We start from the raw sequence: 26889 nt of genomic DNA, 5'->3' as shown, positions 1-26889 counted from the left end.
AATTATATAATTAGAGTTTAAAGACTAATTAATTTTAAAAAAATTATACTTAGTTTCTTTTGCTGCTTGTTTCATTTCCTCCAAACAGGTTTGTGATATGTTAGTTAATAGAAATTAGCAATAATTCATCTTATTATAACCTTCTATTGTCTCTTACGATGTGGGAATTATATCAATCTTATAAGATGATATAAAAAAATATTCCTTTATAACCTTTATATATATATATATATAGTTGATATGTACATAATCTATTATATTAATTGGATTTCAAAACGCGGGGAATATTCCTAATTGTTGGAAGAAAATTTAATCTATTTAACTTTTGAAAAACACATAGATAAGTTTGATTTTGTTTCTTCTACTTATACATGGAATGTTAATTAATTAATTAATTACTGTTTAATTAACTTGAAGAGGAAGTCCTACTATGGAAATAATGTTATTGGTGTGATGACTATGTCAAAAAGTTTGATTCAAAACAAGCGACATTACGTGGAAAGTAACATTAGCCTTAAAATATAAAAATAAATAAATAAATTTATAAAGCATACCAGTCATTCTTCAACATAATCATGTGTATTGATGATGATCTGATCGGAATTTAATTACGTCCCTTTTGCTTTTTTTTTTTTTTTTTTTATATAGAGAGAATTAAATGAAAGGAAATTGCGGGGAATTTTGATCTGGGAAATTGGCAAGTTGTGAATTATGTTTTTCAATTTTCTTGTGCCAGCTTAACAGTTTTGAACTTTTTGGCCCACAGGAAGCTGCCCGGAACCTGGACCCAAGTTTACCAGTTGTCACATACATATGCATTGTACTGTACAGCTTTTTCAGGAAACAAATTTGGAAAATCAAAGTAAACGTTGTTGAAGTTTCAACTTACCGTGATCTGGAGGAAATTTCTGAGATGGAGAATCAAATTAAGCCATACCATCATAATATTATACAGCATCAAAATCTGTGACAGCCTAATTGCCAGCATGTCTCTCTGCTGTTCATATTTGGAATTTTTTGCCTTTTATTGAATAGAAAGACAAACTTAAACTGCTGCTATATTGTCAAAATTCCATGACATTTGGTCCAATTTTTAACTTGGACTGCATGATATCATGTGCAAATCCTAATTATTTTTTACTCTTTAAATAACGAAAATTTTTTTAAAAATAAAAAATAGTTTGTATGCATTAAATTATTATTATTATTATCAGTAAACACACAATGAAATGATTTAAAAGTCGTTATTTTAACATTCAGGTTTCAGTATAAAAAAAAAAATCATTGTTTAGTCTTAACATGAATGAGTTAATTATAAATAAAAGAAAAAAAATATTATTATCGTTATAAATATAAATCAAAATACAAGAACTAGTTTATCTTTTTCTGCATATATGTACTGATTTTGCGTGTGATAATTAATTAATTCATACACACACGTATAAACAAAAAATACATGCATATCAAGTATCAATCTTTCTGCTTTTATATCTATTTTCATTTGTTCTTCTTTGTTATAAAAATCTAAAAACCAAAATCTAAATAATCTCACAAAAGTCGAGAACAAACGGTAACAAAAAAAAGAATCAAGAAACTAGAGATGCATCATCGTAACCAATCAGTTAACCCTCGAGATGCTCATAACCCTTTCTCTCATAGACCTAGAGTGCATTAAACCTTGTTCTGCTCTCTTGTTAGTTCTTGGTCGACGTAGCAACTTAGAGAAAAACCCACCTTTTTTCTTATCATCATCATGACTCGCTCTTTCTTTATTACCTCTGTTTCTTGGGACAAAAGCCAACGATCTACTCTTAGTAAGCACATTCTTGCCACTTATTAATAAGAAAGATAAAGACCCCTTGTGATTATTCCCTTCTGTAGTAAATCGAAAGCGATGCATTGGAGAGGAACAAGAAGAACAAGAAGTAGTCGAATATGCAGACAACGAAGAAGCTGAAGAAGAAGAAGCATAATCCATTACTGCTGTACGTGAACTTGAAGAGGAAAGCATAGAAAGCTTTTCATTTAAACAAACAGAACAAACGCCTGGCGATTGCTTGTGTTTTGGATGCTTTTTGCACTTACCATCTGGCTTAGATTTAGTAGCCGTAGCTTCTTGCTTTGATCTTTTTAAGTAACCCATTTTTCTATTTTGGCATTAGCAAATTGATTTGGGTTTCGTGTAATATATATAGGAGAGATGTAGATGTAGATGTAAATGAGGGTTGGTGTTTTTTCCATGATAGTTCATGGGATGTTTCTTTGGGATTTCTTCCTTTTAAAATGGTTGTTTTGACGGTTTACGAGAGGAAAGAAATTTGACGACAACTTGGGCTGAGGACCAAGATGTTGGAACGGTCACGATGCAAGGAGAGATTTGTGGGCCCATTGAGTCGGTGGCTGTGATGTGTTGCGTAGAGGAAGCGTTGTATACTGGAAAAAAAAAATTTGGAATTAATTTCTGTGGGGCGGCGTGGAAAATCTGCTCTTTTGTACCGAGTCATTTTTTTTAAAAATAAAGTCTAATTTACCTTCTAAATTTGTTATTTAAAAATTTATTTGTAATTTTTCCAATTTTTTATACACCATATCCAAATTCTCATCCGAATTTAAATTTTTAAAACAAATTGCATGTGAATTATAAAATCAGACTATAATTTGAACTATTGTTTTATAGTGTTTTTCTTGAGTAACAAGCTTATGGAAGAAATTGAACTTTACTTGTTTTTTTTATTTTTTTTATTTTTACCATATGCACTCATTCAAATGGATTAATTTATATTTAGACTAGCTATTAATATAAAAACCTTTCAAATAGCGATAGTTTCAAACTTTAAAGCTCTAATTTTTAATAATGATCATATTAAATTTCAAAAAATTTTCTAACCTTACAAAAAAAGTTGTTTGGAGAATAGTCGATTGCTTGTTTGTTGCTGTACTGTGTCTTTTGTAAAAGGTGAAGATGGACAAAATCAAATAGATTGCAACGGCGCCGTATTATACGAACGAGTTACGACGGAAATGAAAAGTACCACACCTAAAAACACTTTTTAAGTAGACTGTTGGTGTTTCCAATCAATTTCGGCCACGTTAGCTAGTAGTGCCCTTTTTCTTTTTCGTGCCGTGTCAACGTAAAATAACTGCATATACAAGTCATCATAAAGAAAGGAAAGGAAAAAGAATTGTACTATTAAAACATGCATGCGTGTAGACCTTTTAACATTTTACATTACTTAATGTTTAGTCTTAATTAGTCTTCTCTCTTTTTTTTTTTAAAAAAAAAAAGCCAAAAAAGCCGAAAAAAAAAATCTCACACATTATAAAAAACTCCACGGGAATTAGTAGGTTTGAGACATTATATTAAAAAAAAAAAACCAAAAACAAGAATATTCAAAGAAAGCCAAAGAGAAAAAGAAAAAAAGAGTAATGTCCTAATTAATTAAGGAAAGTTTGGTGGAAACAAGATTGTAGTATAGTATTATTGTCTACCGATCTTAGACAGTGTTTTTATTAGAACGTGGAAAGTCCACTGGTTGACAGTGGAGCTTCTGCGTATACTTACAAATATTATAGCCAACAAAAAGCCCATTCTCCATCTGTAACATTAATAAAGCAGCAAGCAAGCTCTTCTGGTTATGGGTCTTACTTAGCTAACTGTCATTTTCTTTAAAACCAAATCCCGATGCTCCTCTTTTATTAGGCAAATCCTTTTTTTTTCTTCAATAAATTACACATTTAAAAAAAAAAAAGAAAAAATCACGTGCCGATATGCTTATGATTATGTTACATCCAGCTCTGCACTTTATCGAAGTTTATCAACTCTCCCCAGTCGCCATTGCAAAGAACCGACTCTGGCTTAGCTCCAAAGTCAATGTTCTTCAGTACAGCACAGTTGTACAGTGCTATTTTAGAAATACTTTCGTATCCTATACTGTAGTAACCAACTGTTATTACAGTACAACATGCTACAACACCGAAGTTGTCAAGGGGAGAAAGCATGCAAAGCTATTAAATTTCACACGGCTTTTCAATTCTGTATGTAACGCTGGCTGGGTATGCATAGTTAACGCTACAATACATACATATATAATATATCTGGAAGCAAGCGCTTATTGTTGAACAATCAAGTAATAATTCATCAGTTTGACAAGCAACAAACAGAAGTCGCTATTAAAGTAGTTCTAGTTCCATCTAGATAGCACAGAACTTTGAAATGGCAATGCCAGAAACGCTCATCTTCTTTTAGGATTAGGATAATATTAATAGCAGCTTTAACACAAGCAAGATTTCATACTGCTTGTTCTTGCTCCCTCTCTATTTAGCAGCTTCAGAATACACTACTGAGACACATAGCGCTCGAGCTGAAAGCAAAAGAAGGAACCATAGAACACGCAAATAAGCTGTCTTGAAAGTTTGTAGACTACTAATTAAATTCAGAGCTGAGATTGTTTCAAGGAGTGAAAATTGGATAGAGTTATGAACTCGGTCTAGGCAAATTTATCCAGCATCCGTGCCATGATAGGTGATTGCCTCGCGCCTCCTTTTACAGGCTAGGCTCTTTTAACAACCATATTTTCTTCTATACATATATCTTGATTGGTGTTGGTTGTACTGGATTCATTTTACTCTTCTACTATTTTAATGCAAGTTAAATTAATATAATTTCCGTGGCTGTGAAAAAAAATATATAATTTCCCCTTCCCAGTTATTGGGAAAAAAAATATACAGCATCTCAAATAGTACGTGCTACCTAATCAATGGGTACCCAGCGTCACAAATGCTAAGTTTGAAATCTCATGTTATAGTGCACAATCGTCTGGGCTTTGGCCCAGAGTCTACTTCATAAAATTACCAAGGTAGAAGTGGGTCCTTTTCTATTGTCTATGTCCTCTGCTCCTGGATTATGGCCCTTGCACAAACTCTTTGTAGTTTGGGTCGTGGACCAAATATATAATTTGGAAAATTCCTCGACCTGAACAAGATGCCAATTTATTTTCATGTACAAAAACATCTTCGGGATTTGTCAAGTACCAAATCTTTTATTTACGATGACCTATTTCAATGATGGATTGGTGGGTCGACATCATATTCTCTATTTTCCACAAACTTTTAATCCTCCTTATTAAGAGCGGAGACAGGATCTGCAGGGGACAAAATAATATAAAATTTAGTTAGAAGAAAATTATACAAAAATGATGGATAAGATGATTGAAAGCTCGTTAAAATGAAGATGAATAACGTTTGAGACTTATTAATACTAAAGGAAATAATTTCTTTTGTAAAAGAGAGGGAGGCAATTGCCCATAGCTCCACCTTGGATCTTGTTGCTTTTAGCTTTTTGCAAATTAGAGCAATAAATGGACAGCAAACTTATCACTTTTCTACAATACAGAACAATTTATAAAACAGAAAAGAAAAATAAGTCCTTTTAACCCTTTTGATTAACAAATGCACATAACATATAGGTGGGGGCATATAGAAATCAGTAATAAAATTGCTCTGTGCATGTAATTGTGGATAGATCCTGGTCTTCTAATCCTAACCAGCTAGTCTTTGCAAGTTGCTTTTATATAGTTCACTATCTTTATCCACATATCTCCATTTGGGCTCCCTCTCTATGTAATCCAGTTAGGAGACGGTGGAAGCATATTATTATTGTTATATACTCTCCTCTTTACGAATATTAATGCAATTTAATCCAATGATATTCTTAATATCAACAACATGTATATAAAAATATTTAAAAGAAAAATAAATACAGTAAAAGGGGTTAAACAAGGACACAAGTATGGACTTTGTTGACAGGAGGCTTGTGCGAGTTTTTCTCCAACACCGAGGAGTGGTTGTGCTAGTGGCGGGTGCCTCACACAAAGAAAGGCAGTAGCTGAGTGTATAGCCCTATAGGAGTTGGTGGATTGGATTTCTACTTTCTAGGGATTGGAGCAAAAACGTCATATGACAATCTAATATAGGCTTTTAGCCTTTAGCTAGATTCCGCAGAGCATTAGCAGTCAAACATGGGTGACACTCTGGGGTCCCTTCTTTCTGACTTGAAAGGGACTTGGTAGAGCCAAGAGTCACTGCAGCTTTTTGCTCTGTCTCTTTCCCACTCAAATAACTACAAATACCTCGATAATGACTTCTTTCCTTTCCTCCTCCACTCCTTCAAGACAACACCTTCTGTTGTCTTACCCTAAAATACTTTTATCAAGTTACAAAAACTCTTTCAATTTTACTTAGGTTAATTCAAAAATACTCTGGATTCAACAAAAATTTATATTTTCACTAGTTTGCTTTACAAGTGAGGCAATGGCTAGATCTAGATAAATCTATCAGTTGATTGTGGATATCATGAATTTGTGTAAGGTAAAGGAATTGTAAGTTTCACAGATAAAAATAAGTGTTTGAAATGTTTGTGATGGATGAGTGACAATCAACTTTCCAGAATATAGAGAAGGTTGGGTATGGAGGGGTCTACAATGTTGGGCAGAGCTATGTCCTTTAGGATATGGAGTCTAAAGAGTTGTACCACTAAAATTTAAAAAAAAAAATGCCAATTCATTGTTGTTAGCTACAGGTCAGGATCTACCCCTTACCAACCACATGGGTTGACAGGGGTGTTCCAGAAGGAAACCAACCCATAATTTAAAAAGAAAAAGGGACCAAACCCCTTTTTGTTCAATTTCAAACAATCTTCAGCTTTTGCAAATTTCAGTCCATTGAGTTTATCAATGTTAGATAGCATAATATTGGTAAGAGAATCATCTTTTCAAAGTATTTTGTAAAATGTTATTTTAAAAAAATGTGATTTCAATCCATTTATTATCTGTATTTATATAACTCTTATTAAATTAACATAATTAAAAAGTACATGCAAGACTAAAAAGGAAGAAGAACAGGTGGAGGACACCCTAATGAAAGCACATAGGTTTATATATTATTAGTCACTAGCCATGCAAAAAGCTCAACTACCAGCTTCTTTATAATCTAATGCACAGTTTAAAAACAGTACTTAATATAGAAATTTGACCACCGTAGAAAATTATTTAGAACTGGATTTTTTTGCTAAACATTATGATAATGGTCTTTTTACAGCAGAGAACATATAATGTAATAATATAAGAAACTTCACTGTTCCCGCCCATTTATGGCAATGGAAGAGCTAAAATGAAGTCCCAATCTACAATCTCTCCAAAGCCAAATTTATTCCTCTCCAAGCCTTCAGGTAAAGATTTATTTACTGCTAAGACAGTTGCCAGTGAAGGGTAGGAGCTTGATCAACTGAAAAGAAATTGCAGGATTCCTCTGTATTAAACATGCTCTGCTCTTCTAGTTTCACAAGATGAGGTTCATGATATACTTGAAACCCATTTCCTAAAATGGATCTTGAATCAGATAATTGAATCCAACTCATTAATGAATGTGAAGATAAATCATTGATCTGGTCTTTAATGGTTCCATGAAAATTGTTATTGTCACTCAATTCGTGGCTCTGGCTTTGCACTGAAAAATTGTTCTCTGACTCTGAAACAGGGCACTCTTCTTTGACAGAGTGACTGCTATCTGCATTTTCTTCTCTTAGCTTCGCTTTCAATTCCTTTACCTAAAATTCAGGAACCAAACAAGAAAATTTTGAAAAAATAATTCTAAGGTAGAATTATAATTAAAAAAATTGATACTTTATTGGCAACAATACCTGTTGATTTAAAGATTCATTCTCTTTTTCAATATTACTGTAGTTAAGTTTTAAAGCTTCATAATCAGCTTTAAGTACTTCATAATCTCTCTCTAATTGCTTAGTTTTCCAACGAGCACGGCGATTTTGGAACCAAATGGCTACTTGTCTTGGTTGCAGGCCTAATTCCTCTGCTAATCTCAGCTTTCTCTCTGGCTCAAGCTTGTTTTCAACTTCAAAATTCTTCTCCAAGGCCTTAACTTGATCAAGATTTAACCTTCTTTTCTTCTCTGTAGTGGTATGAATGGCTTCCTCAGCGTAATCTTCTTCTTCTAGACTATCTAACATTGCTTGAAACTCTCTAGTGTATCCTTGATTTGATTTTTGAGACTTCATCTCTGTTTTTAACAGGGTTTGAAATATAAAATGACGTTTATGAGCTTAATTATGATATAATTATGCTTTCAATAACAAGTTGTATCGTTGTTTACCTTTGGAAGGAGGAGAAATGGAGAATATATCAGCAAATGAATCGGAGGAACTGAACCGCTTCATAGTTGGAACTCGAAATCAAGAAATCAAGAAAAGACCTTGTGTTACTGTAGAGAAGGCATAAGAAGGGACAACTGTGGCCAAGTATTGAGCAAGAATGGGAAGTGATATAACGAAGAAAGTGCTTTTGGGTTATCAAGTTTTTACTAATTTTGCTAACTCTCTTGCTCTTTTAACAAGCCGATCAAAGAAAATCAGCGGATCACCATTCACTGTAGTGTAAACTTTTTAGAAATGAGCAAAGCTTTTCAAGAAAGCAGACAAAAACCTAAGGAGTCAGTAACAGTAATTAAAACCTTTCTCTAGCTAATCATTGTCTAATCATGCAATATCTTAGAGAGAGAAAGCGAGAGAGTGTGTGTGTGTGAGAGAGAGAGAGAGAGGCAAGAGACTGTGACCTCCTTCACAATACACAGTTATATACTGTTAGTGCAACTTCAAGTGTTATGTGCTGTGAAGGTGATGGCTGATGCAAATTCAATATTTTTTAAATAAATTCATTAATTCTTTACTTCCAATTTATTAATGGAGTCACATCTTCCTAAATATAGTAAATAGGCAATGATTTACCAAAATTAACTGTTACAATATCACTAAACTTGAGATACATATTAGGTTTTCACTAAACTTGCGTTACATAATAGGTTTTAGCGTTTTGACATTATTTATCATAATATTTGGTAATATAGTATTCAACTAGCTTTTAGAGATTAAGATAGCGTCTTGTGAAAAGTTAATCATGTAAGGTTTAACTTTTACCGTTTTATAAAAACACTATTTAAATAGCAAATAAATAAACGCTAATAAAACAACTAACAACTATCAAAATAAAACAACTAATAACTATCAAAACAGTTAATATTAGCAAACATATCCCAAACCAAAATTAAAACCCCGTTGTTACTTGAATTAAGGTTGCCCACCACAAGATTCAATGAACTAGAGATGGACACATACACAGTTTCAAAAAGATATGGATGATCAAAAAAGATAAGTAACAAATTGAAATATTTGGATTTTTGTATTGGATTGTACTTCGATTATACTGTGGAGGTATCATCATCACTTGAATGAACAAGCTAACAACAACGAACAACCCCACAAATTACATTAGTGGATAGTATTTTCTTCGTTAACTAAGTTCTAAATAATTCTTTCTACGTACTATCATTTTCTTTTGAGGTCAGCAATCAGAAAATGGAAGATGTAGAGGTTGTTATCCTGTCAATGAATGGCGACACGATGATCTTAATGCAAGAATAAAAATGAAGATGCTTAATTAGTTTTTGACTTCAAAGAATGAGTGGTTCGTTAATTACATTTTTAGTTAGTTAAAGGGTTAAGAACTATTTGTGTTCAATAAATGAGGAGAAAGACAAAAAGAGAAGAGGCAGATGGTTTCCAAGTTCAGATCAGAAAGAAGTGAGAGGTCAACAACTGCAGCTTGATTAGGTAATTGCTTTAGATTGCGTAATTTTCTTGATATTTGTAACTCAATCGTGTGAAAATGAAAGCCTGAAAAGAAAATCTGAATGGCATTCCTGAAACTTGTTCAATTGAGAATTTTCACCATGAAAGATAGGACACTTGGGAACATGGAAATGTCCATTGAAATGTCACTCTGTGAGCCCTTAATTGAGAGTTCAGGACTTTAGGACCGGGGGGTATGATCAGGGGTATAATGTACGAAAACTTTTGCTATAGGCATTTCGGAGTTCTAAAATTGTTTTTCAGTATCCATTTTCTCATATAAAATATTATTTTTCCGTGTAAAATTATATTTTAAATGTCGTTTCTCTATATGATTTTCGTGTTTCCACATATTTAATTTTTGTTTCCGTTTCTATACAACATAGGTTATAGCATTTACGAATAACATGCACTTGCAGGTCTATTTAACATATTAACATATTACGATCCTTTCCATTTCTTCTTCTTTTTCCCCTTACACATTATACCTAATGCATTCAACTCTTCAAGGATGTTAAGGCTAGTTAATTTGGGCATGTACTCTTTTTATTAGAAGGCCTATGCCCTAGCTATGTTTAAAAATGCAAATAATAAAGTAGTAGTAGAATTAAAATACATTTACAAATATCATTAATGGGCTTAAAATTGATTTGTCTCTTCATTTTTTTTTCTAATGTATTTAGTTTCTTCATTATTGTGAATGATTGCCATTCGTATACATATATAAAAAAAATAATCCCATTATATAAAATATTATCTAATGAATTTTCAGATATTAAAATTTTTAAAAATTTCAGGAACGAAACCTATGTCAGTACGTACATAGACAAGCTATCTCCATCTCCAAGTCATTGTGATCAATTTCAAAAAAGAAATCTCTCAAAAACCCATTCACTTGCATAGGTGAAGTCCATAAGTTAAAATGTGAATACCAAAACTTCTAATTTGAAAAAAGAAAAGGCAATAAATTTCTTGATTTATAAAGAAATGATAAAGTAATAAGATAAATTTGAGTTTAGTGGGTAAGTTCTATAAAGTTACCATCAAAATTTTAATTAAGAAAAACACTCATGAGAAAGGTAATCTTGACCCCGAAATAGAATTAGTTTCATGAAGGAAATGAATGAAAATACTAGGGGGAAAATGAAAACTTCTCGAATTTACTGGGTAAAAAAAAAAAATCTTGTGAAATAAGACTCATGCTCGTATTTATTTTACATGTTATTATTAAATTTATTAAATGTATACAGTCAGTATATATATATATATATATATAAAAGACTTTTGACAATATATTTATATCCTTTAACAGCAGTATCGTCTTCATGGATCGGCTGAAGCCAAATCCTCCACTGCAGCGGAGGATAATAGGAGTGGAAATTTTCCACTATGGCACCGACCTTCCTGTTGCTTAGCAAGTAACAGGTTACAGTAGTTAAGGATCTGACACCTGTCATAAGTAGTACAATGTCGGCAGTCAATCCACGAGTTTTAGATGAAAAATGGCAGCCAGCCGGCCACGCTAGCTAATTATAAATTTATTACAAATTTTCTACAAATAAAGTAAAGTTTAGTTACAAGACATTTGATAGAGATATTTAGTTTTTGGGGTTTTTTTTTTTTTTTTTTCGATCTTTTAGTATAATCATGCTTAGGTCAAGAATTTCTTCTTCTTTTCTTTCTTCTTCTTTTTTTTTTTTTTTCCCCAAAGTTATAGGGAAAGGGATGATGGGAAGAGATTATCCATGTTCTTTATTTGTTGTTCGGACGAAAAAAAATGTAGATTAATGGAAGCTTCTGAAACGGTGGATCTAACGGCCTTGCTCCTTCTTTCTTGAATCTCATCATTTTTTAAATCATAATTTTTTTTAAATAATAAAAAAAAAGAATGTCATCTCAATAACAAAGAAACTAACAATAAAACTCCAAGTAGTTTGATTGTTATTGAGATTGAAATCACCTTTTTTTTTTCTTTTTTTTTTTTACAAAAAGTATCATTTTAGGCACGTGTTTGCACTCTCTTTCAAGAGAAAAAAAAAAATAATTTGTTAAAATTATTAATCGAAGGTCAATAAAGTTTCTTTTTATGGTGAACTCTATACATGCCATACTCCAAAATTGCTTTTTCTTAAAAAACATTTAAAATAAGTTTCAAAAGAAAAAAACATTTTAAAAGCGTTTTTCTAAAAACCGATTTCAATTACAACACTAAACTAACTCTAAACGCAGTTAGCAAAATCATTTTCGAATTTTTTAGTTACTTCAGAACTTTCATAATAACAATTTATGAAATTCACTTTGAAATAGAATTTAATGATTTCTTATCAACATTTTTAACAAATAATTTTTCAATTAAAAACACATTTTTAGGATTAAACTTATCGAGCAATATAATTGATCTTTCAGACATCAATTGATGAATTCAGATGTACCTTACTATTTAGGTCATTTCTTATGGATAATTATTATGTAACTATACTGAGGTCTTGATAAATCGTATTCAATTTATTTTTAAACTAATTTTTAATGATTTCTCACAAACATATTTAATGCATCATATTATTATTATCATTATTATTGTTATTATGATAAATCCAATTAAAAATAAATAATACCTGCTAACATACCGTTTGGACAATTTTTGGATCACTAGACGAATTAGTAGTTTTTTCTAAATTATAATATGGTCCCTGTCCTACTTCGGAGAAGGAGAAAAATAAAGGCTAGAAAGCAAGAGAAATAGAATATTTTTTTGGATTTTGTTGTCTTCTTCAATCTAATCATATGAACTATGGAAGTGATTAGTGAGTAAAATTTCAAAAGTTTGTGCATGATTTAGAGGGAAGTGCTTTTGATATATAAAGCAGAATTCACATTGCTTTAAATATACGTTGTGCCTTGGACTTTCTTGTCCAGCCCACAAAAGGTACCTTTCATACCCATTAAGTCATACTTTCAAAATGTCATAATTGGTGAGCTTTCTCATTCTGTCACTCTGGCTTTTATCGTCAACAGACCCACAAGTTAGGCAGATGGCTGGCTACATAAAAGCCATTTATCTCTGCAGTGGAAAATGTCAAAATAATCTCAGATTGAAACCAAGGAAAGAAAAAGCAAAAGTGTAATCTTCTACTGCTGCATTTTTTGGCTTCTAAGTCTCATAATCTTGGGATGGAGTGGAGTCATTAGTTCAATACCTGGACAATTCAAACTTCAAAGAGACCTGCACTGAATTCCTCATTGCAGAGCTTCCACTTTTAGCATCAACTAATCTCAAATACAATCTCTAGATTAATCATAACCAAATTCTGCATCTCAATGACAATTCAAGTTCTGTCTATGCATTATAATTATAATTATTAATGTATGCATCACAGATGCCAGCCAACTGTGTCACAAATTGCAAAGACCAAAAAAAGGGGAAAAAAAAAACTGTAAAGGGTCTTTTTTTTTTTATTTTGTTAACAAATCATATTGGAAAAGGTAAAATAAAATAAAATTCTCCTCAATTTGCAAGGTGTAATTAAAAAATAAAAAGAATTCCTCTCAAAATGACGAGACCTCCTATTGGGGTATAATTCCTGTAGGCGCAGCATAAGAGATGCAAAATTTATGCTGCCTTGTGTTGTCAACTATAGATTGAATTTGCTCATAATTAATTTCTCAAGTCAAATTTTCTGGAATGTCACTTCTTGGCTGATATACTCTTTCCTATGTTAATCTTTTGGGTGAGAGAATAGAGTGCAGCAGCATGAGATATCGATTCCTGCAACCTCCATGGCATTGCAGACCCATTCAGGGACATCACCTTTCGGAAACTGTAAGACAATAACAAACATTTATAGTAAAGATATATGCAAAGATTACATAGCATCACATATCTTTTTCAATTATTTTTATTTCCATGGAAATTTGCCCCAAGACCTCCCAACACTTCAACTATCACTCCAATGCTTTGTTTGGGAAAAGGGGAGTGAAAATGATGGGGTGGATAAGGAGTGAAAAATACTCCAGTAAAGATGAAGAGGGGAGAAAATAAACTACTCAAAAAAAAAAAAGTGTCAAAAATATTAAAACATAAAATTACAATTATAAACAATGTAGATTAAAAGATGAAATAAGAAAAGTTAGAGAGGGATATATACGTGATTTAACTGCTAAAATACAAAAATCAATTCATGTTCCTTCATTTTTACCCCAGTTTGGGGAGATTGCCTAAAGTGGGACTAGGTGATAAATTTCACACCTTTCCTTAGCACCCCGTCTCCCAAACTGGGGAAATTACCATCCACTCAGCCAATTTCACCCCCCAACTTTCTCCGACTCCCAAATTTGCTGTAAAGTGTAAATGGGAGCTTCTACAATGCATAACAATTGACATAGTATGGCAACTTGTAGATGAATTCCAAGTTACAGAAAGGTGGACAGAACAGCAGATAATGCAGTTTATGAACTTACTCTACTGGTGACTGCCATTAGCATTTTTGACTTGTAAAGGACAGGAAAGGGATTATGCCAGAATGACAACTCAGAGTGCAGTTCGATCAACTGAAGAAATTATACAGCATAACATCACACCATGTGCCTAATCTCTCCATAGCCGATTCAATTTATGTACATTAACTCAATGGAGCCATAAATAAAAATATTAAATCACTCTGCAAAGCTAACAAGTTATAAATGAAGGTTTCTTCTTCCCTTCCCACTGTTTCCAAAAACACATGCAAGCACATATAAACAAAACTATTAGGTGTAAGAAGTACCATTTTCTGGAGGAAATTACAAACAAATCTGCAAAAAGAAAAAAGGGTGCATGAAACTTAATTACGACAAAAGAGAATCCGATGATATGGCATAGAGACAACTATGAACTTAAAAAGCATAATTATACAATCATGGAATAGGGCAAAGAAAACATACTCTGGAAATCTTCCCTCAACGATTGATGAATGTAGATCTCTGCTAAGCTGCAAGAAAGCATATGTTTTTCTCCATTATAAGTAGAACAAAATGCAGAGAGAATTATTATCTATTTTTCGTACCTTCATCATGTAATGCAAATTGTGATATGATAGCAGCTGTGATCCCATGGCATCTTTTGTGACAAGGCAATGGATGTAGGCCCTTGTATAATTCTTGCAGACCTATAATGACAACTGGTTTAACCAATGACGCATTGCAACAGCAATAAGTAAACTGAAAAGCCCATGGAAACAAGTATTTTTTACTATCAAACCATGCAGGCACATGTGAGATCAATTGGACGGGAATCATCAGCCATTGCTTTGTGCTTTAGCTTCAGCACTCCCTGCATTAAAGGTTTGGCATGAGCATATATAATTTACGATAAATACAAGTCTATTTGTCATAGTATGCATGATTTCATGTGAGCACGTACAGTTACAAAAGCAAAAATTTTGACCAAAACCAGTAAGAATCAAAGGGCATAAAAATTTAAGAAGTTTGAGTGAGCAACTTCGGTTGACTGAGTGCATGGAAGTAAATATACCAGCGCTCAATATAGAGACAACAAATAGTTTAAGCATCTAGAAATGGCAGGCTCAGTTTTTCATTCATGTACTTTAAATGAGACCAGATAAGTAAGCTGAAATAGCATCAAAATCAGTCTAACCAATGGTAATCAACATATGATTGAAGTAAATAATGCAATTCTGCATATTTCAAAAAACTTGAAACAATAACCTATCACCTCAGGTACAAGAGCTGTGCCAAAACGAGCGGTACGAGTAGGATACACACAGTCATACATATCAGCACCTAAGGCACTACAAACAACAATATCCAGGGGATAACCAACGCCCTGAAATATATTTGGTGATCACAATGGAGAAAAATATTAGAAAAGAGAAGCAGCAATGAATTGAGGATTCAAAGTAGTTTGAAGAATGAGATTGAAAATGAAAGAACTCGTGTTACCATAACATATCGTGGTTTGTCTTCAGGCAATGCAGCTGTGCACTGAGCAACAACACGCCAAAATGAATCTTTATCTTCACCGCCTGCAAGCCCACCAATAGCATAGCTGTGCTAGATGAAAATTAAGATGCTTTCTTGATCACTAAAGTATAATAGCAGAAATAATAGAATTTTTGTCAAAAAAAAATAAACAAGTAAAATTTGCTATAATAGGCAACAAGACAGGCGGTAAGCATGTAAGGTTGGAAAAACTAGGAATATAATATCCCTATCTCATGAATATTACCAACACAATGACCAATCTCATTAATACCAAGATACAGACAAGTATATGAAAAGGCCACACATTTATATTTAGAGATTCAAGAATCAGATGAATTTGATATGCAGACAAGAACCTACATCTAACCCTTATACTTAGGTCTGTACAGTGATGCCCAATTAATGAATGAACAATTGCATTTGTATCATCTTTTTCTGTGGATAAGTGGATTATCCAGTAGTAGATTTTTCTGTAAATGTATCTGTTTCTTCAGTAAATGATATTTCAGAAATTGCCATGCTTTATTTTTATCTTTATTGATTTATTTATTTATTTGCATAGCAATTCACAAAGGGAACCCTGAAATTGGTTTGCACGTATACTGACAAAATTCGAAAACAGGTATCAAGGTTATAATTATAGACAGTCCAAAAATGAAAATGGTCATTGGCATTGATAAGTATCCCAAGTATCAGTAATCTCTATTTACATATCTACAAAAGAAAGAATGAACATACCCAGGTAAATTCCGTTCCACCAAGCCTCTAACACATATATCCCTGATTAAGATCTAAATAGTTCAGTGAAAACAGTAATGAGAACAGGAAAAAAAATTCGAACAATACTCAATATAGTAATAGCAGAAGACTGCAGTTTAAACAGGGTTCACCTTAACACAGGATCCAGACCACCTTGAACAATACCAAATAAATTTTGCTCATTTGGTCTCTTGTGTGCTGTCAACAAGATGAGTAAATAAAAAAAGGAAGGTAATCTGTCAACCCCGTAAATAATGAGACCAAAAGCAGAAGAGATGAATGGTTAGAGAAGAAAACACGAATAAAGTCGGGAAAGCAAAGTGAGCAAAGAACTATTGCATCCATCAGTGGCTATTAGGTTGAACTCAAATGCTAAAAAGGAATGACAGGGTTAATACTGATTAGGTTTTAAATTCAAGAACCTGGCATAACTTAATAAAATCAATAGCTATTACATTCAACTTTAAAAAGGGCTTTTGATGTGAGACTACCACTTCGAGATTTTATGACTGCTTATTTTGGAAGAAACTTAGATAGCATTTAGTTATTTGAGATATTCAGGGAATTTTCTTTTCTTATCACAGCGGGGTCTATTTTTTAACATGCATATATAAGTACAATTTAAGAAAATTTGATTCCTTTTGTTCTTTTTGCTTTCTTTTCCTAAGGTCCTGCATCAGCTTTTGAATAATCAACACAAGGTAGATGCTAGAGTAAAGTTATTCTAGCTCAATAAGACTAAGCCATTCATAAGACTACTACAGACCATGACTAGTTAAAACTTGATTTATCAACATATCAAATTAGATTGATAAGCTTTTTAAGTTAATTTTTTCTGTAAGACACATAATTGGCATTTGGTATGATGCAAAATTACCTGCTATACATCTGTCTATCCACCGAAGAGTGCGATACATGGCTTCCTCAATCCGTGGACCAGTGATGGTGGTTTTCACTACATCATCAAGAGCCATAATAATATCTGCACCAATTCTATTCTGCAAAACACGTTACAAAAACTTAAGAGTTGCTTGAGATTTTCTAGACCCGAGTTGTTTTTATAAAAGAAAAAAACAATTAAATGGAATTAAGAAATGGAAGCTTGAAGAATTCCCCAAAAAATAACTGTAAACGTGCAGTCAAGAAACATGGACAACATGACAAGTAAAACAGATAAAAGCCTCCAGTACTGTATGGTCCGATGAAAGCACGAGCCGATGGCACTTACTTGGATTTGAATTGACTCCTCAGGTGTTAGAAGCATTGGCTTTCCATCAACTGGTGACTGAACCAAGAAAGAAAGCCTCATTTACAAGCAAAATTAAAATAATGTGTACCCTATTTCTTGGTGAAACGAGGAAAAATCAAGTAAAATAGAATAAGGAAGACTTCTTAGAGCGATAACAAAGTAATTACTCTAAGAAGAACAAGTAAAAGATGTATAGACAGGAAGACAAGGGACCGATACAAGTTGAGACAGGTAAAGCACAGACGAGACAGTGTTCCTATATGCTAAAGAACATCTCTAAATGCGTATATGTTTTATTCAAATCCAGCAGGAAAACAGGAAACAGTAGTACATTAAATTTGTAGTTTTAACATTCTACAACTAAGCACATATCCAATACAAATAAATTTGTCCTTTATGTTTCTTAAACACGATTGATGGCATCGAGAAATCATCAAGTAAACCATCACACTCAAGACAAAACACATAAACTATAGGCTTAATCGTTAAAAAAAGCCTGAACTTTTGAGGTTTTTTTAAATTTTACCAATACTTTTAATTGTCAATCAATATCCTGTACTTATTTTTTTATTGTCAATTCTGGCCTCCGTTAAAAATCTGACTGGGTGCATTCGTGTGATGTAGTTTTGGGAGTGAACAAACCTACTTGGCAGACCTTGGGATTGCTGACGGTGTGAGTTGCTCGCCGATGGTCCATCAAGAGTCCGTTAATTGTAAAGTCATACCAAATTCTTTCAAGCTTGTGGTGGGATGAAAAAAAGGTTGTCTCAACAACACAATGTTCCAACTTATAGATTCTAAAAGTAAGGATGAATATCCAAAGAACAGCCACGTGAATGTGAGCTGACGTGCTATAAGGCCAACTAACAGTCAAATAATCAACAAACTAACGGACTTTGAACGAACGCTATAATTGACAAAGAAAAATAAGGCTAAGGTAGTAATTGACAAAATTAAAAGTATTGGCTAAATTGACTAAAAATGTCAAAGTTCAGAATTTTTTTGGTGATTTAGCCCAAACTAAATTTCACTTATTTCATTCATAACAATTTTAGAATTGCATGAAGGATCATGATCCAGTACCAATTTGAAGAATCCAATTTAATTTTGTAAAAATTAGCTTTTTAGTGTGGAATATATGGCAATTTTTCAGATGGCTCTTCAATTTTGAAACAATCTAATAACAAATACCTGAAAGGTCACACCTTGTTCCGTGATATCAGCTAAATGCAATAATGACACCTGAAATATGAAAAGGGGACAAAACAATTATGGCTTTAGACTGTGCATGTTATTTTTTTGAAACAAACTGAAGCTATAAAATAATCCAAGGAGAGAGAGCTAAACAAATAAAATTTAATGAGATGACCATGAATAGATACACTTCGGTAAGCATCATGGTTTGAGATGCAGAATTCTGAGCAAGCATGCATAGGACCAAAATGACAACAAAAGAAAAAACAGAAAGACAACCTAGAAACTCAAAAACACAGATTATAAACTAAAACGGTAACATTGTAACAACCATCTGGAAGCCACCGGAATCTGTAAGCAGCGCTCTAGGCCAGTTCATAAATTTATGGAGACCCCCTAATTCATCAATTAGCTCAGAAGTAGGACGAAGTGCCAAGTGATATGTATTCCCAAGAATTATTTGACAACCAATTTCCTCAAGCTGGTTAGTCGTCAAACCTTTAATCGTCCCTGTAAACAAGTATTCCAAAAATGTCTCTTATAAATATCACAGGATCTTACAATACGTAGAGAAGGAACAATGTGTGTGATATGTATACTATATATACTCTGAAGTCTCTAACCTTGAGTACCCACAGGCATGAACAAAGGAGTCTGGCACACGAAGTGAGGAAGTGTCAATTTAGCTGCACGAGCACGATTAAACCTGCCTAGAACCTAAAGTAGAGAAACAAGTTGCAAAATAAATCCTAAAATATCAAGTCAATAAATAGAAACTAACCCATGTATTAGAAGTAAATCATAGGAGATCACCAACAACATTTTCCATACAATTTTATAAGAGAATCAAACTTTTGTTTTATTCCCACTTGCCCAGCAGAAATGCAAGAGTTTGAGCAATTGAAAAAAATTTAAAACTTTCAAAAAATGATAAAAGCCATACCTCAAAACGAAGTGCCATCAGAACAATTTTGCTACGTACTCCTCTTTAAATCGACTTAAACTCCAGTCACTGAGTCGCTGTGAAACGATTTGACAATTGCAAGTGATTCACAGTAGCAGTGGAAGGAAAGAAAAGACGGATAGAGAGTAAGGAAGAAGCAGAAGCTTACAGAGAAAAGTGGAGAAAGCGAAACACTGATGGAAGTTAGAGAGCCAATGCCCTATGCTTCAAAAGCAAACAGTTTCCCGCGGCGGCTATGGCAGCACGCGGTCGTTCTTTCTGTCATTTTGATTCCTCTTATTATATAGCTAAGCCGGCGAGCGGCAGTTAGTCCCGTTATAAAAATTTAATTTTTGCCGCATATTAGGGTTTGTGCACCACCAGTTTGGACCGGCCCAATATTAGCAGTCACTGAGAGGTCCATAGGTCGACAATGCAAAGAAAGAGACTGCAATTAATTGACGAGGAAAATTAAGCGGACATGTAATTTTCAGTTTGGAAAATAACAGCTCTCTTAAAATCAATTCAACCTCATTTTGGTTTTGGTTTCTCCTATTTAGGTTGCTAATTCAACTTTTGCATGCTTGGACTAATACAGTAGCAAATTTGGATACGAAGAAGTAATAGAAGAGATGCGCGAATAAAGAAACATCAAAGGGGACTCTTCTAATTATATCCTATCCTCCAGGCTTAAACACCTGAACCATAGATTAACTTGATCTCTATTACTGCTAGAGAATTTGGAGAGAAAAAGATAGAGAACGATGATTGTTCAACCAGTAGAAAAGATTCACATAATTTCTATACTAATCCTGTGTTTAGCACAAGCTCTATCATTGCCACTGGAGCCTTGTCAATATAAATGTGGTGATGTTTATTTCCAATTCCCATTTGGAATTGGAAAAGGCTGTTATCTGAATGAGAGTTTTGAGGTAACTTGTAATAACTCTTTTGTAGCTCCAAGACCTTTCTTAACTCGCATCAATATGGAATTGCTGGACATTCCAACATCAGGACAAGTTCAAGTCAACAATCCAATAATTTATTCGGATTGCATTGACAAAGCCTTTAATCGTACAGGGGTCTCCCTATCAGGCAGCCCTTTTGTGTTTTCAAATGCTTCTAACAGGTTCACAGCCAGGGGTTGTGACAACTATGCTATGCTTGTCCAGGATATAAACAATACAGTTGGTGGATGCCTGTCAATTTGTCGTGGCGGAGCTAATACAAGAGGGTGCTATGGCATCAACTGCTGCCAGGCGACCATTCCTCCTTATATACAGTCTTTTGAAGCAAACATGACGAACCCTTTTAGCAGCAGGGATGATAGCAGCAGCTGCAAGTCCGCCTTCATAGTTGACCAAGACTGGTTTGCGTCAAGAAACCTTGATGATCTGAACCGTTTGGAAAATGTCCCTGCAACGCTTGACTGGGCAACTGATCAAGGTTATTGTGATATCAGTCGAGAGCCAAACATTGTTTGTACCTCTGACCGCAGATATTGTTGGAAAGAGCTCAAAAAGAATCAAGTCTGCATTTGTGCTGGATGTCAAGGTAAGGAAACATCTATCTTCCTGCATTTGAAACCTCGTTTTATTATTATTTTTTTCTGGTGCATAAAATAAGAGCTATCAGGGTTTTGAGCCTACCTTAGCCTCTGCATTATTAAGAAACACTCACTCCTTAGGATAACAAAATATTATATATGTATATGCATATATGAAACATTTTTATTCTGAAATTCTGACTTATATGAAATCTAAAACAAATATCCATGACTTTGGCCAATGTAAATCTGTTCGTTTACAAGTCCAATTCATGTTGCGAGAGGTTCCTGATGTTATTTGCATTATATGTTACAGATATTGGCAGGTGTACAGATCCACGGGAAAATTATAGATGTCGATTGTATTGTATGTATACACCAGGAAGCTACAGTTGCTCGTGTCCTTATGGGTATGAATCTCTTGGCAATGGCATCAGATGTTTGCCACCATATTTCTGGTCAGGCAAAAGTTCTCGAGCCAAGTTCATCATTATAGGTATGCAAGTTTCTTTGTCATAAACATTAACTACTTTTGGATATGAATTTTAAAAAAAAAAATGAAAAATTTTATGATAAAAGCGGAAAATACGTTTTAACTTTGGGAATGGAATAAACTTTGAATCAATCTTTTGTGTTGTTCAGGCTGTGCATCAGGTCTTGGATTGCTGTTATTTCTTATCAGTTTATGGTTGCTGTACAAGTTAATAAAGAGAAGAAAGGCCATGAAGCTCAGGCAGAAGTTCTTCAAAAGGAATGGTGGGTTGTTATTACAACAACAACTGTCTTCTACAGAAACTAATGTTGAGCAAACAAAACTATTTACTTCCAAGGAATTAGAGAAAGCAACCGATTATTATAATCTTAACAGGATCCTTGGCCAAGGAGGTCAGGGAACTGTTTACAAAGGAATGTTGACAGACGGGAGAGTTGTAGCTATCAAGAAATCGAAAGTAGTGGATGAAGACAAGCTTGACCAATTCATCAATGAGGTGGTGATCTTATCACAGATTAACCATAGAAATGTGGTGAAACTAATTGGATGCTGTCTGGAGACGGAAGTTCCTCTACTAGTTTATGAGTTCATCCCTAATGGAACGCTCTTCCAGTATATTCACAACCAAAATGAAGAGTTTCCTATTACATGGGAAATGCGGTTACGAATTGCTACAGAAGTTGCAGGTGCTTTATTTTATCTGCATTCGGCAGCTTCTATACCTATTTATCATCGCGATATCAAGTCTTCAAACATTCTTTTGGATGAAAAGTATAGAGCAAAAGTAGCAGATTTTGGGACTTCAAAATCAATTTCAATTGATCAAACACATGTGACCACTAGAGTACAAGGAACGTTTGGATACTTGGATCCTGAGTACTTCCAATCAAGCCAATTTACAGAAAAAAGTGATGTTTATAGCTTCGGAGTAGTTCTTGTTGAGCTTTTAACTGGACAAAAACCTATTTCTTTTACACGGTCCGATGAAGGGAGAAGTTTGGCTACATACTTTCTACTTTCCATGGAGGAGAAACATTTGTTTGAGATTCTTGATGCTCAAGTTGTCAAAGAGGGAGGGAAAGATGAGATTTTTGCAATTGCTAAACTTGCACAAAAATGTTTGAATTTAAATGGAAAGAAGAGACCTACAATGAAGACAGTGGCAATGGAATTAGAAGGGATTAGAGCATCTCAGGGAGCTTCTTGCACCATTAATGAGGAAGATTATGAAGAGCTTGATTATGCTATAGGTGACTGTAATACAGCGCCATGGGATGTTACTTCATCTTCAACTAGGTAATTGAATAGAAGTGTAGCTAATCGTTGAGATGTCACTAATATTAGATGTATCTATGTATCAATGCTTGAGATTTTTGTAGTGTGTAATCTAATTAAAGATGCTTTTGCTGTCTTGCAATTTCAGTCAAATCTTTTAATTTTAACAAATAAAATCATGAAATTTATTAGTTTTATGCAATAGCAATCTGTTTATATATATATATATATATAATTATATTTTTACACAGCAATTGGTTTTCGACCTTCTCTGGTCTTTCTCCTTCGATTTATGTTTCGCCGTTAAAATTACAGGATCAGAGGCACAAATTGTTAAAATGACTTTCATGTCAAGACTGTGCCATTACCGATTGCAAACCTAATTTCAACAGATAGCAAGCAATGGTCGCGAGCAAGAAGTCCATTGTTTCTGCTTTTGTTAACAATGTCAGGGGTCGGCTTCTGCATTCAGGCGCTCATTTGCCCAATAGCAATGCAACTGGTCACTGGAATGACTCTAAATGCGAATCATCTAAAAGGGTCTGTTATGTTTGATGAGATAATGTCGAGAAGGTCGGTCCATTGTGTTTAGAAAAGTGAAGAATCTTACTATAGCTTGACATGCCGCGGATTTTCTTGAAAGAGAAGTGTGCCTTTAGGAACGCAAACACAGGTAAAACGAAATCCGGATAAATACCAATGCCTATTACAGGCAAAAGGATAGAGATCGAAACAAATATTGCTGTTTCCTATATGATTATGTATAGTAAACTTGTTTTGCTTATGTTGTGCATGTGTTAATGCTAGGTATGGGATTTGACTCTGTAATTTGTTTTATGAATAACCATATGAGCAACGAAGCAAGTTTGAACCTTTTTCTATTGAAATAGAAACCCAGTTGAAACTAAAGTTAAAGAATAGATAAAATCAAAAATCATCCCAAAGATTAAAGGATTTGCAGTATCACTAGCCGGAAATGGACATGTTTTACTTTTTGATATTTTTTAAGTCTTCTGACGTCTAGCAATTGGCTTGCTTGCTAACTCATTTATTATTCCAAACGATGACTATAATAAAAGTCACTTCCAACACAGTCAATTTTTGAATGATCACTTTTTTAAAGATTAACAAAAGAATTCTTTAACATTAAAGGCATAGTGTTTCTCTCGTTTTAATTTTTAAGTGGGAAAAAAAAAAAAAGTCTAATAACTATATTGGATATCAGTAGAGTGATAAACTCTAAGATTGATTAATAATTTATAATACTAAAAATAATAACAGGAAATACAACTAAAATAATACTAACACAAAACACCAAATAAAATTGTATTAATAAGAAGCAAACTTTCACCAAGTTTAAGAAAATAATTACTTGTTTGTTTTTTTTTTTTTTTTTTTTGGACACACACAACACAAATGAACTAGCCTATTTATACTAGTGAAAAGGTGGTGAAGGTCTAAAAAATCTTAGACCAATAATTATTTTTTTTATATTTTAGTATCTAGATCTTTCTCTAATAATATTTAGATTTTTTCTTTCTAATTAATTCTACACCACAAATGATGTAGATTTTTATTGTGGAAGATTTTAGATACCAATTATTAAATCCTAGCAAACTAGTTATCTAGAAAATTCTAGTTTATGCCAAAGAAGTCGGTGATGACTTTTCTAAATTAATCGGTGATATTTTAATACTCTCCCTCAACGATTAATTTCTCTTTCTTCATCATTTCCAACTGTTGGTGAAAATCTTCAAATTTATTTGCGTTTAAACTCTTTGTAAAGATATCGGTTGGTTGATCCTCCGTCTTAATATATTTTATTTTAATTTCTCCTTGTAGAACCTTCTCTCTGATAAAGTGATAGTGAACCCCCACGTGTTTTGTTCTCACATGAAACACCGGATTCTTAGCCATTTGTATAGTCGAATGACTATCACAATTCAACGGAATCAGATAGTCAATGGGTTGATGCAGATCGTTCATAAGCTGTGACAATCAAACACTTTCCTAAGTTGCTGTTACTGCTGCTCAATACTTAGCTTCTGTTGTGAAAGTGACACTGTAGGTTGTCTCTTGCTGCACCAATAGTTTACTCCTGAACTAAGACTAAATGCATATCCTATTGTCGAGCGCCGAGTGTCGTGATCTCCTGCATAATCAGCATCGCAATATCCTTCCAACTTGATAATTTCACTTCTCTTGTATAAGATCCCATAATCGATTGTACTTTTGATATATCTCAATATTCTTCAAACTGCTTCCAAGTGAGGTTTCTTAGGCTTCTGCATAAATCGGCTGACTACTCCAACTGCAAAGGAAATGTCTGGCTGTGTCATAGTGAGATAGATTAGGCTTCCCACTAGTTGTCTATACATAGTAGCATCTTCGAGATCATTCCCTTCATGAGCACACAACTTGATATTAGCATCCATTGGAGTAGATATCGGCTTGCATTGCATCATTCCAAACCTCTTCAGCAAATCTCTTGCATACTTCTATTGTCCAAGGTACAAACCTTCCTTGGCTTCTTCTATCTCCAATCCAAGGAAATGTCTGAGCTTTCCTAGCTCTTTCATCTTGAAACGAGTAGTCAAATTCTCTCGGATAAGTTGAATCTCTTCGATGTTGTCGCCAGTGACTATTAAATCATCAACGTATACTAGCACTATAGCTAGTCTTCCTTTCCGATCTTTCATAAACAAACTAGAGTCTGCTAGTGCCATAACATATCCATTCTTGACAAGGAATTTTGTAATCTTGCCATACCAAGCCCTCGGTGCTTGTTTTAGACCATAGAGAGCTTTTCTTAGCTTGCACACGTAGTTAAGATTCTCATGACTTCTGAACCCTGGTGGTTGCTCCATATAGATTTCACGATCAACTTCACCATGTAAGAATGCGTTCTTCACATCCATCTGCCACAAAGGCCATGACTTACTAGCTGCTAAAGCTAGTAATACACGCACAGTAGTGATCTTGGCAACTGGAATAAATGTCTCATCATAGTCCAAGCCATACTGCTGAGAAAATCCACGAGCAACCAGTCTTGCTTTGTATCGCTCAATTGATCCATCTGGGCAAGTTTTGATTTTGTAGACCCATTTGCAAGAGATGGGTTTCACATCTCTTTGTTTTGGCACTAATTCCCATGTTTGATTTTGCTCCAAAGCAACAATTTCTTCTTCCATCGCAGTAGTCTACTCCATCTTTTTTTATGCTTCTTCATAAGTTATTAGCTCCTTTATCTCTGCTATAGCAGCATTTGCATATTTTGGATTAGGCCTTCTTTCTCGACCCAATCGCTGAAGTAGAGGATAATCTGGATCTTGTTCTTCTTGACTTGGCTGCTGTTGTTCGTATGCACCTATCTTCCATGGGCTCTTCGATTTATCTTGAACTCTAGATGGCTCTGCTTGACCTTTCTCTGGGATGAACTCTCCCTCTCCTATCTTCTTTTCAACTTTTTCTTGAATTTCTTTTGAGTCTGGTAGCAGGGTTGCTTGAGATGACCACCAAGATGATGCCTCATCAAAGACCACGTTTCGTGAAATATGGCACTTGTTAGTTATAGGATCACAATATCTTCAACCTTTTCTTTGCTCATCATAACCAACGAATATGCAGCAAAGTGCCTTTTTGTCAAACTTGCTTCAAAGTTCATCCGGAACGAAGGAATAACACACGCATCAAAAAATGCGAAAATGACTTACAGTCGGTTTAATGTTCCACAGTTTCTGGAATGGGGATGTAA

The 26889-nt window shown here is 33.9% G+C and overlaps 4 protein-coding genes across 6 annotated transcripts; 1 reads left to right on the top strand and 3 right to left on the bottom strand.

Annotated features, from left to right (window-relative positions):
• Positions 1 to 1461: 1461 nt before the first annotated feature.
• On the bottom strand, positions 1462 to 2251 carry LOC105630650 (uncharacterized). Its single transcript, XM_012212529.4, has one exon. The coding sequence runs from the start codon at positions 2141 to 2143 to the stop codon at positions 1619 to 1621; it is 525 nt and encodes a 174-aa protein (XP_012067919.1). The 5' UTR covers positions 2144 to 2251; the 3' UTR covers positions 1462 to 1618.
• A 4791-nt stretch (positions 2252 to 7042) lies between these two features.
• Positions 7043 to 8363, bottom strand: LOC105630651 (homeobox-leucine zipper protein ATHB-16). Its single transcript, XM_012212530.4, has 3 exons — positions 8167 to 8363; positions 7697 to 8073; positions 7043 to 7603 (listed from the first exon to the last, which is right to left on the bottom strand). The coding sequence occupies exons 1-3, from the start codon at positions 8228 to 8230 to the stop codon at positions 7244 to 7246; spliced, it is 801 nt and encodes a 266-aa protein (XP_012067920.1). The 5' UTR covers positions 8231 to 8363; the 3' UTR covers positions 7043 to 7243.
• Positions 8364 to 13016: 4653 nt separating this feature from the next.
• Positions 13017 to 20423, bottom strand: LOC105630652 (uncharacterized). 3 transcript variants are annotated; one of them, XM_020677993.3, is made up of 17 exons: positions 19991 to 20423; positions 19822 to 19898; positions 19502 to 19595; positions 19210 to 19388; positions 18876 to 18926; positions 17664 to 17720; positions 17313 to 17433; positions 16567 to 16633; positions 16415 to 16456; positions 15635 to 15740; positions 15408 to 15518; positions 14934 to 15005; positions 14740 to 14841; positions 14618 to 14664; positions 14461 to 14488; positions 14156 to 14245; positions 13017 to 13515 (listed from the first exon to the last, which is right to left on the bottom strand). In XM_020677993.3, the coding sequence occupies exons 2-17, from the start codon at positions 19837 to 19839 to the stop codon at positions 13414 to 13416; spliced, it is 1287 nt and encodes a 428-aa protein (XP_020533652.1). In that variant the 5' UTR covers positions 19840 to 19898; positions 19991 to 20423; the 3' UTR covers positions 13017 to 13413. The 3 variants fall into 3 exon arrangements, with proteins under 3 accessions (XP_020533652.1, XP_012067921.1, XP_037496152.1); XM_012212531.4 differs by lacking the exon at positions 14156 to 14245; XM_037640224.2 differs by lacking the exons at positions 14156 to 14245; positions 14461 to 14488.
• A 21-nt stretch (positions 20424 to 20444) lies between these two features.
• Positions 20445 to 23332, top strand: LOC105630982 (wall-associated receptor kinase-like 22). The gene is made up of 3 exons (XM_012212980.4): positions 20445 to 21375; positions 21684 to 21863; positions 22010 to 23332. The coding sequence occupies exons 1-3, from the start codon at positions 20586 to 20588 to the stop codon at positions 23158 to 23160; spliced, it is 2121 nt and encodes a 706-aa protein (XP_012068370.4). The 5' UTR covers positions 20445 to 20585; the 3' UTR covers positions 23161 to 23332.
• Positions 23333 to 26889: the final 3557 nt, after the last annotated feature.

This window comes from Jatropha curcas, chromosome 9 (assembly GCF_041381405.1).
Source record: "Jatropha curcas cultivar XTBG-Jc1 chromosome 9, XTBG_Jcur_1.0, whole genome shotgun sequence".
NCBI lineage: Eukaryota > Viridiplantae > Streptophyta > Magnoliopsida > Malpighiales > Euphorbiaceae > Jatropha > Jatropha curcas.
Note: the sequence above shows the minus strand (reverse complement) of the source record. Positions and strands in the feature narration are given on the sequence as shown.